Below are 14,643 nucleotides of genomic sequence, written 5' to 3'. Positions count from 1 at the left end.
CACAATAATAATTATGAAAAGTTGATCAGTTGAGGCCTAATAGCTCCTTTGCTCCCCTGATAGTGACTGATACTCTTTCATGAGCTCTCCTAGCACCATCTGCTAATATCTGCTCGATATGTCCTTCATCTTCCTCTAATTCAATAATCTTCTCTTGTATCGGCTTCAAGTAACTACGACATGATTACTTGAGTAAGACCATCCTTGAGCTCGACAGTTTCTTTACCAGTGAAATCCTCCACTACTTCATCAGTGGTCTTACCGGAGAGTGCAGAGTACATGGAGACTAGGTTTGATACTCCTGGTCTTTCTTCAGGTTCGAACGTTACTATGATCTTTCTTTAAGTCCGCCATATTGAAAAATAGGTGTGGTCACTGGTACCGTAGTTTCTGCAGAAACAGTACTTTAGATATTACTCCTCTGACATAGCAAATCAGTAAATGAAACTATGACAGTTCCATGCACAATGATTGTGGCAACATTTCCAATGATCTTGTTAGTCTATTTTTACCCGTGTAATGGAGCAACAGGTACAAAAAGTTTTGAAAATTTGCAAGTAACAGAAATTTGAACAATATCACAGTATATTTGCAAAATAACAATGGTATCATTATTTTTTTCATTATAGTCATGTTACACAAACACTAAAGCATTGAAATATTATTAAAATATCAAAAAATCAACATTGGTTTAAATACAGTCTTCCTTTGAACGTCATCGATGAGTAGCCATATTTTGACCACACCCACCAAAATCCAATCACGGACCCTGTGTCAGCCGGTTTGTACTGGTTTGAATGGATCACGTGACCTAGCTTCCAATCCTGGTTACGTAGTCTAAAATATCTATGCATAGCAATGATAGCATGCATGCATCATAGATTTAATACACAGACCGGGATTGGAAACTTCCCCGTTTTAATTTTATTCCGTGCATGATCCGTGTTGTCGTTGCTATGGTTATTATTACAGTTTATTAATAGTTATTAATGAATAAAATGGCCATCGGTGAACTTTTTCTCTTTTGTGCAGTGTTCTCCAGCCTCTCTTGCATCTCATAAAACACGGAAGAAGCTGAACTGCTGGTGGAAGTTAATGATGACCTCTCTCTACCTTCTGCATCTACAAAAATTACTTAAATCATGGAATAGTAAATGGAAAGAGCTTGCATGTTGTGTATCTCGTGACATTTACCTTTAAATTGATTTTAGCATGATTATAAACAACTAGAATCATTAAACTATGCTATTCCACTAGTGGAAAGATTTCTTCATCATATGCAAGTATCAAACCTATTGTCCGATGATGAGATCAAAAGAACGAGTCCCACAAAGTACAACACCTCGATTTTACATTTTCCGGTTTTATTGCTCCTTTCGGTAGAATAATCAACCAAAAATAGTCTGTTCCGCTGTAGCTACATGTGCTGGTAGCTTTAAAGTAATCAGTGAACTGCCTAACCCCCTACAGTTGGAGCATTAGTCCCACAAAGTTTTGCGCAGGTTCAAACTTTTTCGCCATTGAAATGTTAGCAGCAGCTGCTAGTTATTAACAACAAGGGATGGGTCATTAATAAGTGTTGCGCTCACGTGATCTGTTTCCAATCCCGGTCTGTGTATTATATCTATGCATGCATGCATGCAGCTAATATCTATGACGTAGCTTAACTATAATTACAGTACTTCCGGTCGTATGATTGCGCATGCGCAATGCTCAAACACGTGAAACCTCGTGAGTTAAAGAGAAGTCAAAAACCAAGTAACTACAATGGACACTACTACTGAACCTTGCTCGAAAGGAAGGAAAGTCTTTAACTATGATTCTGATGTTGATTCCGAGGACCCAGAACCTTTTATCAATTTATCTGTGATGGATCATCATCAGGAATATGCAAACCCGTTTGATTCCCTACCAAATGAGGTAATACAAGAGATATGCATGATGCTGCCACTCAGAGATAAGATATCCCTTCGATTAGTCAATCGAAGACTTTACAGCATATGTTCTGATCCTCATTTGTGGAGAAACGTTTTCATTGATGATGCATATCATGAGACAAATGCTTCATTCATCAAATCAGCTTTACAAATTTGTCACCCACATGTACAGTCGCTCAGTTTAAAGGGAAAGCTACCATTCAGTAAATATCAACAAATGATTGTTACATGTAACAATATTCATACTTTGAATCTTTATGGGTCTGAAATTACTCTCAATGATTTGAAGAGGATCTTTTCAGGTTTACCTCATCTACTGTGCTTAAGCCTGACATATATTCGCACTGAGATAGCTCATATTTTGAAATATTTTCCAATCTTTTCAAAGTTAAAGAAACTTGTCATAGTTTACATTTTGCCTGACAACCCCAAGAGACTGTTTAAGAGATGGCTGTTGAACAACTGTTTGCCGCAAAAATTTATTATGATTTCAATCGAGTGGAACGAACCTTGGTCCAGGAATACACAGCAGCCTCTTCCTAATATCACTCATTCAGCTTATTTTGCAGTTTATACGAAGCTTCACCGACCTTTGAACTTTGATTTTTATGATATACCCGTGTACTCATTCGAAATTGGCCCCAATAGTTCTGAATCTGTTGCTGTGACTGCTAATGGGAAGCTCATGATTACAATGAGAGATATGATCACACCAATGAATGATGATGTTAGTCAACGATATGCTGTTTTTAAAGATGAAGCTGTCACCCCTGGTCTGCCAGTTTATACCAGTCAATATGGAGTTAACATTACCGTACTTGAATTTTCTTCTGTAGCCGTATCACTTGAGTCCTTTCGTATGATTGTCAAGGAGACCCCTAACGTATTGGAGGTCAGTTTGAAGAGAAGTATTATATCAGATTGTCTTGATGCTTACATGGTTCCGTTATCTGTACACTGCCTCAAACTAAGAGGATTAGATGTGTCTTGTTTCTCTACTAGTTCCAGAGATAGCGGTATCAAGTTTGATGTGGAGAACTTTTGGAATCTTTTGTCAAGAATGAAATATTTGGAATATTTGTCTGTCAACTGTTGCTCTTTCTCACCGCTTACTCCCAAGTCTTGCAATGGTAAACATTCATCAAGAGTCCTAACTGATAGAGAGCTGTCAGTCAAGGAAAGTGTTATCAAACATATCAAGACTCTTGGTCATATTAAGAGAATTACCAGACTCAAAGGTCTTACTGTCACTAGCTCACCCCACACTACTGTGACTAAAGCGTTGGATTATTTTATTAGTCAACATTTGCTTTCAATTATTTCGAATCTGGAGTCTCTTTTATATCTGGAACTCAATATTTTATATAGAGAAACCGCTACAGTAAAGTTAAACATTATTGAAGGGCTTGAAAGCATACTTCAGAAATGCCATAGACTCTCAGTTCTGTATATTAATTGTCATTCAGCCAAACTCAAACTACCAGTAGATCCAGCACTTTATGCCAATCTCACTCATCTCTGGTTTGACTGCTCATATGAACAAAAAATGACTTTGGCATTTGGTAATGCTTTAGCTATCAGTAGCAAGAAGCATCAATTGAAGTATTTATTTTTGGATTATGTCGAGCGTGAAGATGTTCGGGATAAAATTGAAGAGGGTAATTATATTCAATTTAACAAAACACCAGATCATCCAGATGAATTGATGATATTAGAAATTATGGACGAGATGGACGAGATAAAATTAGAAAACATGTGCTGCATTTTTATGAGGTTGCAGAGCTAGACTTAAGTATAGCAGATTTTGCAAATTTACATTAATTGTTTACATTATTAAGAATTGTAGCAGCAACTGATTATTAATTTTGTATTTGTCTTTTGTAGTTTATAGTGCTGTTTTTGTTTTATTTTATTATTATTATTGTCACTATTTTTCTTTCATTATTATTATTAAAATTAATTGTTGAGAATGTTAAGCTTATCGTTTACTACAAATAATTATTATTGTCATTTCAACTAATGACAAAGAATATTGGTCCAGGAATAGGCAACATACATCATTTTTAGTTAATGACATGACTTAACTGAACAAGGCCAGTCAACAGAATCTGTTTACTTTAACCATAAATGCATTTCACTGGAATGCATTCCTTCTTGGGTACAGTTTGCTGGAAAGTATCATTACACATTTACATATAATAATTATTATTAGCAACTAGTTAAAAACTGCACTATTATAGACTTTACATGGATCATCACAAGTTCACAAAAAACATAAATAATAACTTTTATTTGCTTTAGACTTGTTTGTCAAATTGTGTGGATCGATTCATGGAGGCGTGGAATATAGTGTCAAAAACGTACAATGATAGAATACAGAGGGACCGTGTTGGAATGCAATAGCACACTTACATCAAAATAACAATTATATATATATTACATAATTGGTTTAATGAAATTGAAAATAATCGTTTTAGTGTATACAATCAGATAGATCCAATACACATTAATAATTATGAGAAGTTGGTCAGTTGATGCCTAATAGCTCCTTTGCTCCCCTGATAGTGACTGATGCCCTTTCACGAGCTCTCCTAGCACCATCTGTTAATATCTGCTCAATATGCCCTTCATCTTCCTCTAATTCAATAATCTTCTCTTGTATTGGCTTCAAGTAACTTATGATTACTTGAGTAAGACCATCCTTGAGCTCGACAGTTTCTTTACCAGTGAAATCCTCCACTACTTCATCAGTGGTCTTACCGGAGAGTGCAGAGTACATGGAGACTAGGTTTGATACTCCTGGTCTTTCCTCGGGTTCGAACGTTACTGCTGATGTACAGTCTGTTACTGCTTTGCGTATTTTGTTGTGTACTTGATCTGGTGTGTCCGTGATGTCTATACGAGCCATTTCTTGGTTGTCTGACTTGCTCATCTTTTGCAACGGATTGCGCAAACTCATTATCCTCTGGTTTTTACCTGACGTGAAAGAAGATAATAAAAAATTCAAACTCAATCAGAATCAGCTCAAAGTTAATACACAACATATGAACATGTATATGTATTAGAAAAATTATTATAATGGAGAATTCTCTCCTAGTCATTTTTGATGAAATTTCGCAAAAGACCCTGTGCTATAGTACAGGAACTTTGGCCTAATTTTTGAGCAACTTTAAAAATTCGTAAAAAATCAAAACTGGATCAGAATCAGCTCAAAGTTGATGCACAACATAAAAACATGTATACGTATAAGGAAAAATTACAAAAATAGAGATTTTTCTCCTTTTCATTTTTGGTCAAAATACCCTGCACTATAATTATAATAGTACAGGGTATTTGGACCAATTTTTAAGCAGCTTAAACATTACCTTCAGAGAGTAATGGCTGTGGTTTTGGAAAGAACTCTACTCCATAACGAGAATTGAAAGTGTGCGCTATGTCACATGTTAGCTCCAAGTGCTGCAACTGATCAGCTCCAACAGGAATATGAGTAGCTCTAAAGAAAAGAAAGAGAGAAAGAGAGATGTATACAAATAATACATAATAATTACAATACATAATAATTATACATAATAACTACAATACATAATAATTACAATTTACATAATAATTATCAGTAGTGCATGCTCACTTGTATAGTAATATATCAGCAGCCATCAGTATGGGATAAGCATATAATCCAATGTTTACAAAGCTCTTATTATCAGTTGCTCCTTTTGACTACAACAATTACAAATATTTATACAATACGTTATAAATAACTTCCCCTGAATTATATGATTGGGATGCATAAAAATGTTGTGATAAACAATAGCTAAACTTAAAAGAATTTATTTCCCTTGTAAATTTCCTTTACAGCAAAAATATGTATAATGATTTCATTGACTGTTGTTACTACATGTAAATATATAATGTGAGGCCCAAAAATCCTATTTTAATATTAGTCTGTTGTTGTCATACCTTCCATTGTGTCATTTTATTTAACCAACCGTTTGGTGTCTGACAGCTTAGCAACCACATTAATTCACAATGTTCTGGAACCTATGCACAAAACCAATAATACAGGACCCCCTAGCGACAACGCAAGACTGACTTGACTCTGCTGAAACACAATGCTTTGTTTGGGGTCTATGCCACAAGCTAACAGACAGACTGTCATATTCTTGATGTTCCTCTTAAGGAGCAATGGAGCCTGATGGACAGTCAATGCATGGAGATCAACAATGCTGTACATGACATTATTGCCACAGGTCTTCTGGAGTTGGACCCAGTTCCTTATTGCTCCTATATAATTACCTAAATGAGGCACTCCAGAGGGTTGTATCCCAGAAAACACACGCTGTGCACCAGCCATGATAAATTAATTTGAGCCACACCTCCAGTGGAGTTGACCCACGTGGTTTCCGTATTCTTCAGGACACGGGATCCATGTCCAGCCAGCCCCACCCACACAATACAGCTATAGCTATTCCAGTATTCACATATCGGCTTATTCCTCCTCTCACTAGTGCCTCCTCCTCCTCCTTTAAACATACTCTTATCTAAGGATTACTGAGAGAGGGAAGAGCCCCAGTGCTCTCTCTTTCTGTGTCTCTATCAAAAGAAAACGAGGAACACAACGGATAGATAGTCAACTAGTGGCAAGTAAGTGGTGATGTGTGTATGTTTTTTAGTGTTATCAGGGTTATTATGACTAGTAGAGTCTGATAAAGACACTGCTTTAGTCCAAAAGTCTATTATTTTACTCTAGCTAGTAGAGTGGTGAGCCCACTGACAGGTGTTAGTCATACAGGATTTGTTGTTTACATCATGTACCAGTGGGCCTTGTTCATACATTGTTTACCAACAACTTGTGCTCTTTGGTAATCATTGACTCCTCATAGATAGTATTGTTGTTACTCATTCAGTGTTTTCAGTCCCCATTGTTACTGGCCTTTATTTCTGTGTCTCATTTTTTACTGCCTAATCCTTCTCTCCCTCTTCCTCCCTCCCATTACTCAAATTCCTTACCTGTCATTTCTCATTTAAAGGTCGCTCTATCATTTGTTAGTTTATTGTTCCTTAGTGTTTCATTAAAACAAACAATTTCGTATTTACTTAGGAACAAGTAATTTGCACTGATATTTCAATAACTTGCATTATAGCATCATTATTATCATCAACATGCACTTTCTCTTTCTTTATCATTATTATCACAGCACTACCGGCATGATGTCCAGCACTGATAGTTTTGATATCATAGAGCCTCAAGATGTCGTCAATCATCGTCCCAAATTATCATCCTCACCATCACCACGAGTGAGATCAGGAGCGATAAGTTTTGTGTCTTCGGAGGGTCCCTGCTCTCAATGTCAAGACAACCAGCTGGCACTGATTGGAGCTCAGGAAACTAACGAGAGGTTACTAAGAGGTCTGAGCCGGATCATATCTCAGCTTGATCAAGCGCGCGAGTATCTCATATCACTTGAAGATGCTTGCCATAAGAAGGAGAAGATCCCCGATCACATCCACATGCCAGTCGAAGACATATATATCATTGATCCCGAGACCATCGCTGCCAAGAGGAAAGAGAACGTGGAGCTTGGTACCGTCGTTGATCAGATGTACCCTAGAGGTCTCGATTATTCGGACATTGAGGAGCAAATATCAAAACTGGACAAATGTCTAAAGGAGACGAGAGAGACCTGCATCACCTCAGCTAATGTTTGCTTTGATGGTAATCTGTTTGGAGGGAAGAAGGAAAGACCACTACTGAAGAGAATGAACACGGTCCACTCTTCATCTTTCAGCCAGTCGGCCGATAAAGATGATTTCGATTACATGGGGAAGCACCTCGGGCCGCTACACCAGACCTTACTGTACAAGCTTCATACCCAGCGGAGTGAGCGCCACTATCATGACGGGTCATTGGCTGGACCTGGTCTGCGTAGGACCCACTCAGAGACCGAGCTAGACTCTGTGTTTTTGGCATCACTCACGCTAGAGGGAAGCGGTCATGAACATAGCATTGGAGGAGCAAATACTAAGACTAATACAATACTCAGTACTAGCGGCAGAGGAGTACTCAGCTCTGCTACCAGCACTTGTAGCATACAGCTGCCGTTTCGTAGTCATTTAATGTCAGTACTAGGCAGACAGGAGCCACGGGAGTCAGTCACATCTCTTGCTGGAGGTGGGACACTGTTACGAAAAGTATCTGCCGATATTGAAGACTCTAATTTCGTACAACCTTTGGGAAAAGGATTGACAGGTGAGAGTGAGAGAGAGAGAGAGAGAGAGGAAGGAAAAAGTGAGAGATAGAAGTGAAGCACAACATTTTAGCATATTGATAGTCTGATTTGGGGGTAGTTGAACAATTTACACTTGGGACCTTGTATTGTGAGGTATACTGAATGCATCTGCCTATGTAGGATTGTATTTGTCTGATCAATGTGTACATAACTTCATGGTATGTACACTGAATAATGATTAGAAGAAGTATAGTAAATCTTGATGTATGGAGTGAGTGAGGCAAAGTTGAGGATAATGATAGACAGTGAGAGTGAGATTGCTTTAAGTATGATTATTATTATTATTATTATTAGGTAATGAATCACAGCAGTTATTAGAGAAGATATCATTAATGGAGCAAGAGAGACTATCATTTGTGACAAGGATTGACGAGCTAAGTGAGCAGAACAAAGCACTATGGCTGACTATCAGCGAAATGGTAAGCAAAGGAAGTATAGGAACAACATTATTCTAAGTATTGCTATAATTTCACTGCTATTTCCACTTATGCACTGCATTCAATGTATGGCTGACCAGTTGGCACTCTATGTTATTTGTTGTGACATTTTGAATGTTTGTATCAGGTTACACACACATTTTATGCATATTTTACTAATGGGTATCCCCTACAAGCAATACCCTGCTGATTATTATATAATTCTGTGGTGAGAGTAGTCCATTGTTCATGCACTGGGACTGTTAGTCATTTCTCAGTAAAGAAAACTGCTCAAGAGAATGGTAAACATTGATATTCAATAATCAACACTAACTGTCAGTGTTTATCGCAAACTCATTGTTTTTATGTATAAGAAAGCATCCTTTTATATCCATTAATAGTATAGTACCGGTAATAATAGCACCTGCATGTTTCAAAATCTCAAACGTGGCTGTACTATTAGCTGTTGTTATTGTATAGGGAAGTGATCTTGATCATAAAAACTTTGAGCTCCAGTTGTTGAAAACCGACATAAAACAAGCCACAACTGAGCTGAGGCTTGCCTCAGAGATGAGAGATGAGCTTAAAGACTTGAAAAGGTACTGGCACACACACAATGCTCCTCCTACCATACCTTTAATAAATATTAACATGATAATTATAATACCATTTTACTTTTAATATACATTTTAAAATGATAGCGAACGCAACAAATTGAGAGAGAAGTCGACCTCGCTGGAGGATGAAGGCAGACTGGTGAAGGAGTCCCTGGTTCAAAGACTCACTGAAATGGCAACAACTAATAAAGTGCTATCACTTGACAATCAGAGGCTAAGAACAAAGGTATTTTGACCTTGTTGCCATGAAATTTGATTAGCTACCGTGGTAATGAGTACAGACTCATCCTATCTCTTTTGTAGATTGTTCAGCTTCGATCAGCAACTGCTCCTACACTGAGCAATCAGAGCAGCAAGAAAGATTTAACTTCAACTGATTCGATAGATATTGATATAGGGGTTGAGCCAGGAGGTGGTAATGATGGATTACATGTACAAGCACTATTAGAACTGGTACGTGATGCAGCTATAATATTACACAGCACAGTATCTGTTGTATTCACATCAAATGAATAACTTTAAGAGAGAAACAGTATTTGTAGTATCTTGTGATCTTTACTATTTTCCATAGAAATTTGATTAAAGATAATGAGTATAGTATGTATAGTATGTATGTATCATCATGTATGCATTTGTTGAGATTATAGCTTTACTTTCATTGTATTGCATATTCTACTTTTTATACCAATACACACACACCTGACCAATGTTGTTTTTGTTCTAGCTGGACTTGTAAACCATCCATTTATGCAATACCTAATAATACTTATTACATGTATTATACCTTAGAAAGCTTAATCATGATAATGCTTGGTATGTAGCAATTGAATAATGATAATTAAATTAAAGTTGTGATGTTGTATGAATGAACATAATATATTTATGTATTTCTAGGATGACAATAATAGATATGTACATAAGCAAGGGTTCCTTGTCAAGCAAGGACATAAAGTGAAAAATTGGAGGAGGAGAATGTTTGTATTGGACACCCACACACTAGCATACTACAAAACAGAACAGGTATACCTTTAATCAAGAGAAAAAGGGAGTATTATATATTATCGTCTTCTTATAGCCTTTAGGTATACTACCATTGGAGGACATTACTAAAATACAGATAGCCCAAGGACAGTAAGTAGCTTTGTGGATTAGTTTATTTTTGTCAGTAGTAGTTAATGTTGAAGGATGAGTGATTGTTTACTAACAATAGATCAGCCCATTGAGTTTGACATCTGGCAGCTGGCCCATTTCGTTACAATATATGTATATTGTAATTTAATTGTGCTTTATTGTTTATTGACTAGTGCATTTATAGTTAGCTCTTTTTGTCAATATATCCTTACACTCTCAGCTGTGCTGAAATACATGTACATGTACTTGTATTCACAGTTCACCCTTCCTCCTTTGTACTTCTTCAAAAGTAGCATAGGTCATGCATGTACATGCAATATTATAAATAAATGGTTTGTTTAGTTGTTAAAGCTATGCTTTCCACAGTTATTGTCATTAAATATACTATCCCAATCAGTTTATCTTTCCAGTTTGTATTATCATGCCCGTTATAGTAATCCCTAGACTAGCCTACCCTCTCTCGTCTTCCCATTTTAAATTCTCTCTCTTCTTTCTTAGAACTGCTAAACCTAACATGTTTGAAGTTCATCGTCAAGAAGGCCCCAACAAGAAAGACGTCCGTGTCTATTACCTCTCGGCTCCAACTCAAGAGGAGATGCAATCCTGGATAGGCATCATTCAAACACTAAAAGACACTAAAGAGAAGACGTACAAGCCACGACAGGACCAACGACCAGTGAGTACCTTCGCCGGCAGTAGTCCTCCCAACCAGACAGCAGGAGCTGCACCCTCTCCTCCTACATTATCGTATAATCTTGTAAAGAATCGAAGTGTGTCCACACTACATGTGTCAACTCCTGGCTCATTAGGGACTACAATGCCAAGGACTGATTCATCTTGGGCCGATTCTTCAAGACTACGCGTCACGATAGCAGAGAGTGGCGGAGTGAGGAATAGAATGTTCACTGAGGCTGGGCAGTTGAGACAAGACTTTGCTACACTCCATATGAGTATGGATACTTCAGATGAAGAGGAAATGGAGAAAGGTAAGAATGGTGATATGTAGCGTCTATATCTACATATATATATATATATATGCATAAAAATAATTGTGTATAATCATTTGGCTCAAAATTTGTCTACACAGCATAAGACCTACATGTAAATAGATTTAACTTTTATTGCATGTTTTGGGCATGTACTCATTCATATACTTACGGGATGAGCTTTTATCGTTATTCTTAAATTAGACATGAAATCTCCATTTCACGTATCATCAGATGAAGATGCAATGAAAGCCGAGCGACTCCAACTCGTTACATTACAAAAGCAAAAATAAAATTAATTATTATTGTCATCATTATTATAATAATATTATTTATTGTCATCATTATTATTATTATTATTATTATTGATTATTGTGTTTCTATGTGATTATAACAATATCAACCACTTGTAATAATTTTTAGAGTCAAATAAAATGAATTATTATTTAATATTTGAAAGTCATGCACCTATGTTTACCAGCATTACATCAAGTTATGTAAGGAAAAACCATGCCATGATTATATTTAAGTGATGTGTGAACAAATGAAAGTTATTGGCTTGTGTTATAACTTATTATTCATTAGTGAGATGGGGTTTGCTCGTGGTGTTATTATCTTTGGAAAAACTAAAGCTTCCGACTTGTCACTATCATTACAGTGCCTGAGTGTGTGTTGAGTTGCATAAACATCAAATTGTAATCCAATCAGTTGTTCTCCCTTGATAACAGACGTACACCTGTTGAGACATTAAGAGTAAACCTATAATCAACAACTGTACATCTATGAACCTGTACTTGTAGTATGAAGGCAAAGCTATCAGCTCAATCAGCATAATGTTGGTTTATTGTCTGTTTGATGTGTTTGAGTAATGTAGCTAAGACTATCCATGTAACCCTATTGTAGCCTATTGATGCATACAATGGCCTATTTGATCAATTGTGGGCAACTAAATTTTAGAAAAAGTGTACTAATTTTGTTAACACCTCTTAGTGCAAACTGCCAGTTACTGTAGCAGCCAAGTATTCATTAGTATAATGCTAATAATCATTTCCAAAACTGCAATATTAAAATCTCCAAAAGTGTATGCATCATATCACAAATCAATTTCTATAACAATAAAGATCATAATCATAATCATAATTGCAGCATAATAATAATAATAATATATTCTTATCACAATTGTCCCATCCTTTACACAGATATGGATCCTTTACGAAAGTCAGTCTTTCCAATGAAGCAATTAATGAGGACCGGCTTATTGCTCTTACGAGAAACATCCTGAGCCTCACTGAGTGTCTTCCTGATGGCCTCATCATCCATTCCACGCTCCAGCTCATACCCCAGACCACCAAAACCCTCAGCCACAGTGTGATAGTTGCAATACTCCAGCATGCAGCCAGTATCACTGCCCAGTATGGGGACCTGCTCTCGAGCTATTTGAGTCCAGCAGGCATCATTACCAACCAGAGCAATAACTGGGAGCTTGAAACGGGAGAATGTGTCAAATTCCGGTATACTGTACCCACAGGATCCATCACCATATATGATCCATATGTCGGAGTCAGGGCAGCATAGCTTAGCTCCTAATGCAAACCCTCCTCCAACTCCAAGAGTGCCAAACGGGCCAGGGTCCAGCCAAGTAAGGGGACCACGGGGACGGAGTATGTAAGCGGCAGAACCAACAAAGTCTCCTCCATCAGCTATCAGTATAGTATCAGGGCTCATAACCTCCTCCGTGATGTGTAGGACTTTAAGAGGGTTCAGATGCTCATCTGGTATTTCCTCAGCCTTTGATTTAGTGTCTGCTTCCTTTTCTTGGTCCCTTGACTTGAGGAGGTCAACCCAGCCTCGGTCGCACTGATAGTTCTTGAGATACGATGCTAACTGTTTTATGAAGTGACCGGGGTCACCTTGTAGAGCTAGGTTTGGGTTCCAGGTCATACCAGCATTGAGATACAATTGAGTCTTGTTACGATTGACGGCAATAATGACACACTTGCTATTGAAAACACGTCCATAATTCAGCCTAAAATCACAGACTGATCCAACCAGCACAACAAGGTCAGAGTCCTTAAGAGCATCACGTCTCCTTTGCCTTATATGGAGATGTCCATTACGTCCCAGTAGCCCACGAGACATTCCTCCAAGGTAACATGGTATACCAATGGTCTCCAAATGCTCACGAGTGTCTTCAGCTTTAACAGGTGGCAGGACAGTTTGGCTCCCAATAAGGAATAAAGGTTTCTTGGATTTCTTAATCAATTCGGCTGCTTTCATAGCGTCACTATCAGCACAGAATGGCCTCACTATAGGCAGTGGTGACATCTCTTTAGGAGCCCATGCATTACCAAACACACGAGCGACATACGCCTTCATATACCAATAGGTAAGGATCTGAGGCAAGGTCCTGGGTTTCTTCTGAGGGAGTATCTCTTTATGCACCATTGAGTAAGAGTAGAGAGTATCAATAGGGAACTCTACAAACACTGGTCCTGGTGTACCCGACTGTGCTGCAGCTATTGCTTTCCTAAGAGTCGGTACAATGTCCCTAACTCGAGTCACTGTTGCACAGAACTTACACAACGGTTTGAACAGGACCATCTGATCGATATCCTGCAGAGCCCCGCGTCCCTTCAATATACCTGCAGCTGCTCCGCCTATGAGGAGTAATGGTGATTCGGCCATTTGAGCATTCTTAACAGCAGTGACAGTGTTTGTTAGACCCGGTCCTGCTGTAACGCACGCCACGCCTATCACACCAGAGAGACGAGCGACGGCATCAGCTGCAAAGACAGTGTTGACCTCGTGACGTGTTCCAATAACTTTGATACCCAGTTTCTCACTGGCTACCAGGATTGGTGATATGTGCCCTCCACAGAGTGTGAATAAGAACTTGACACCGTGGGCTTTGAGAGTGGCTGCAACCAGCTCACCTCCATTGCTTTTAGACTCACCATCAATGTAAGCAAAGAAAAGGTCAAATATGCCCAACCTGTGGGCCAACACAGCAAGTACAGTAAAGGTGAGGGTCATTAGGACACCAGCCAATCCCAGCCATGTGGATATACAGCTAGTTATCATTTCCATACTGTTCTGATTTGGAGGGAGGAACAAACTGCAGCAACTTTACCAAGGACTCGAAGGAAAGAGAGAGACCACGAGACTCGAGCAGATAAAACAGTAGAAAGGTAAGAAACACCTTAAATACACACTTGTAGGATGTGGGATGGGCATTAAGCTATGCAAATTTCTAATGAAGTACATTAAAT

At 38.1% G+C, this 14,643-nt stretch overlaps 2 protein-coding genes, 1 long non-coding RNA gene and 1 pseudogene across 4 annotated transcripts; 1 reads left to right on the top strand and 3 right to left on the bottom strand.

Moving 5' to 3' along the window:
- Positions 1–6: 6 nt before the first annotated feature.
- On the bottom strand, positions 7–6,328 carry LOC100632243 (tryptophan--tRNA ligase, mitochondrial-like). Of its 2 annotated transcripts, XM_019995832.1 has the most exons (6): positions 6,028–6,328; positions 5,895–5,975; positions 5,566–5,654; positions 5,303–5,430; positions 4,737–4,913; positions 7–301 (listed from the first exon to the last, which is right to left on the bottom strand). In XM_019995832.1, the coding sequence occupies exons 1-6, from the start codon at positions 6,286–6,288 to the stop codon at positions 174–176; spliced, it is 864 nt and encodes a 287-aa protein (XP_019851391.1). In that variant the 5' UTR covers positions 6,289–6,328; the 3' UTR covers positions 7–173. The 2 variants fall into 2 exon arrangements, with proteins under 2 accessions (XP_019851391.1, XP_003386233.3); XM_003386185.3 differs by lacking the exon at positions 7–301 and having other exon boundaries at positions 4,146–4,913; positions 6,028–6,323.
- On the bottom strand, positions 1,015–1,605 carry LOC109581575 (uncharacterized). The gene is made up of 2 exons (XR_002184680.1): positions 1,195–1,605; positions 1,015–1,122 (listed from the first exon to the last, which is right to left on the bottom strand). It is a non-coding gene; the product is annotated as an uncharacterized LOC109581575 (long non-coding RNA).
- A 56-nt stretch (positions 6,329–6,384) lies between the features above and the next one.
- LOC100633637 (uncharacterized) lies at positions 6,385–11,786 on the top strand. Its single transcript, XM_003386196.3, has 10 exons — positions 6,385–6,578; positions 7,133–8,184; positions 8,519–8,643; positions 9,121–9,239; positions 9,342–9,483; positions 9,561–9,710; positions 10,152–10,277; positions 10,333–10,388; positions 10,887–11,374; positions 11,579–11,786. The coding sequence occupies exons 2-10, from the start codon at positions 7,143–7,145 to the stop codon at positions 11,665–11,667; spliced, it is 2,337 nt and encodes a 778-aa protein (XP_003386244.3). The 5' UTR covers positions 6,385–6,578; positions 7,133–7,142; the 3' UTR covers positions 11,668–11,786.
- Positions 11,787–12,406: 620 nt separating this feature from the next.
- LOC100633512 (acetolactate synthase-like protein pseudogene) lies at positions 12,407–14,610 on the bottom strand (annotated as a pseudogene).
- Between the last annotated feature and the right edge of the window lie 33 nt (positions 14,611–14,643).

Source organism: Amphimedon queenslandica, unplaced genomic scaffold, assembly GCF_000090795.2.
Source record: "Amphimedon queenslandica unplaced genomic scaffold, v1.1 AMPQUscaffold_13433, whole genome shotgun sequence".
Taxonomy (NCBI): Eukaryota; Metazoa; Porifera; class Demospongiae; order Haplosclerida; family Niphatidae; genus Amphimedon; species Amphimedon queenslandica.
Note: the sequence above shows the minus strand (reverse complement) of the source record. Positions and strands in the feature narration are given on the sequence as shown.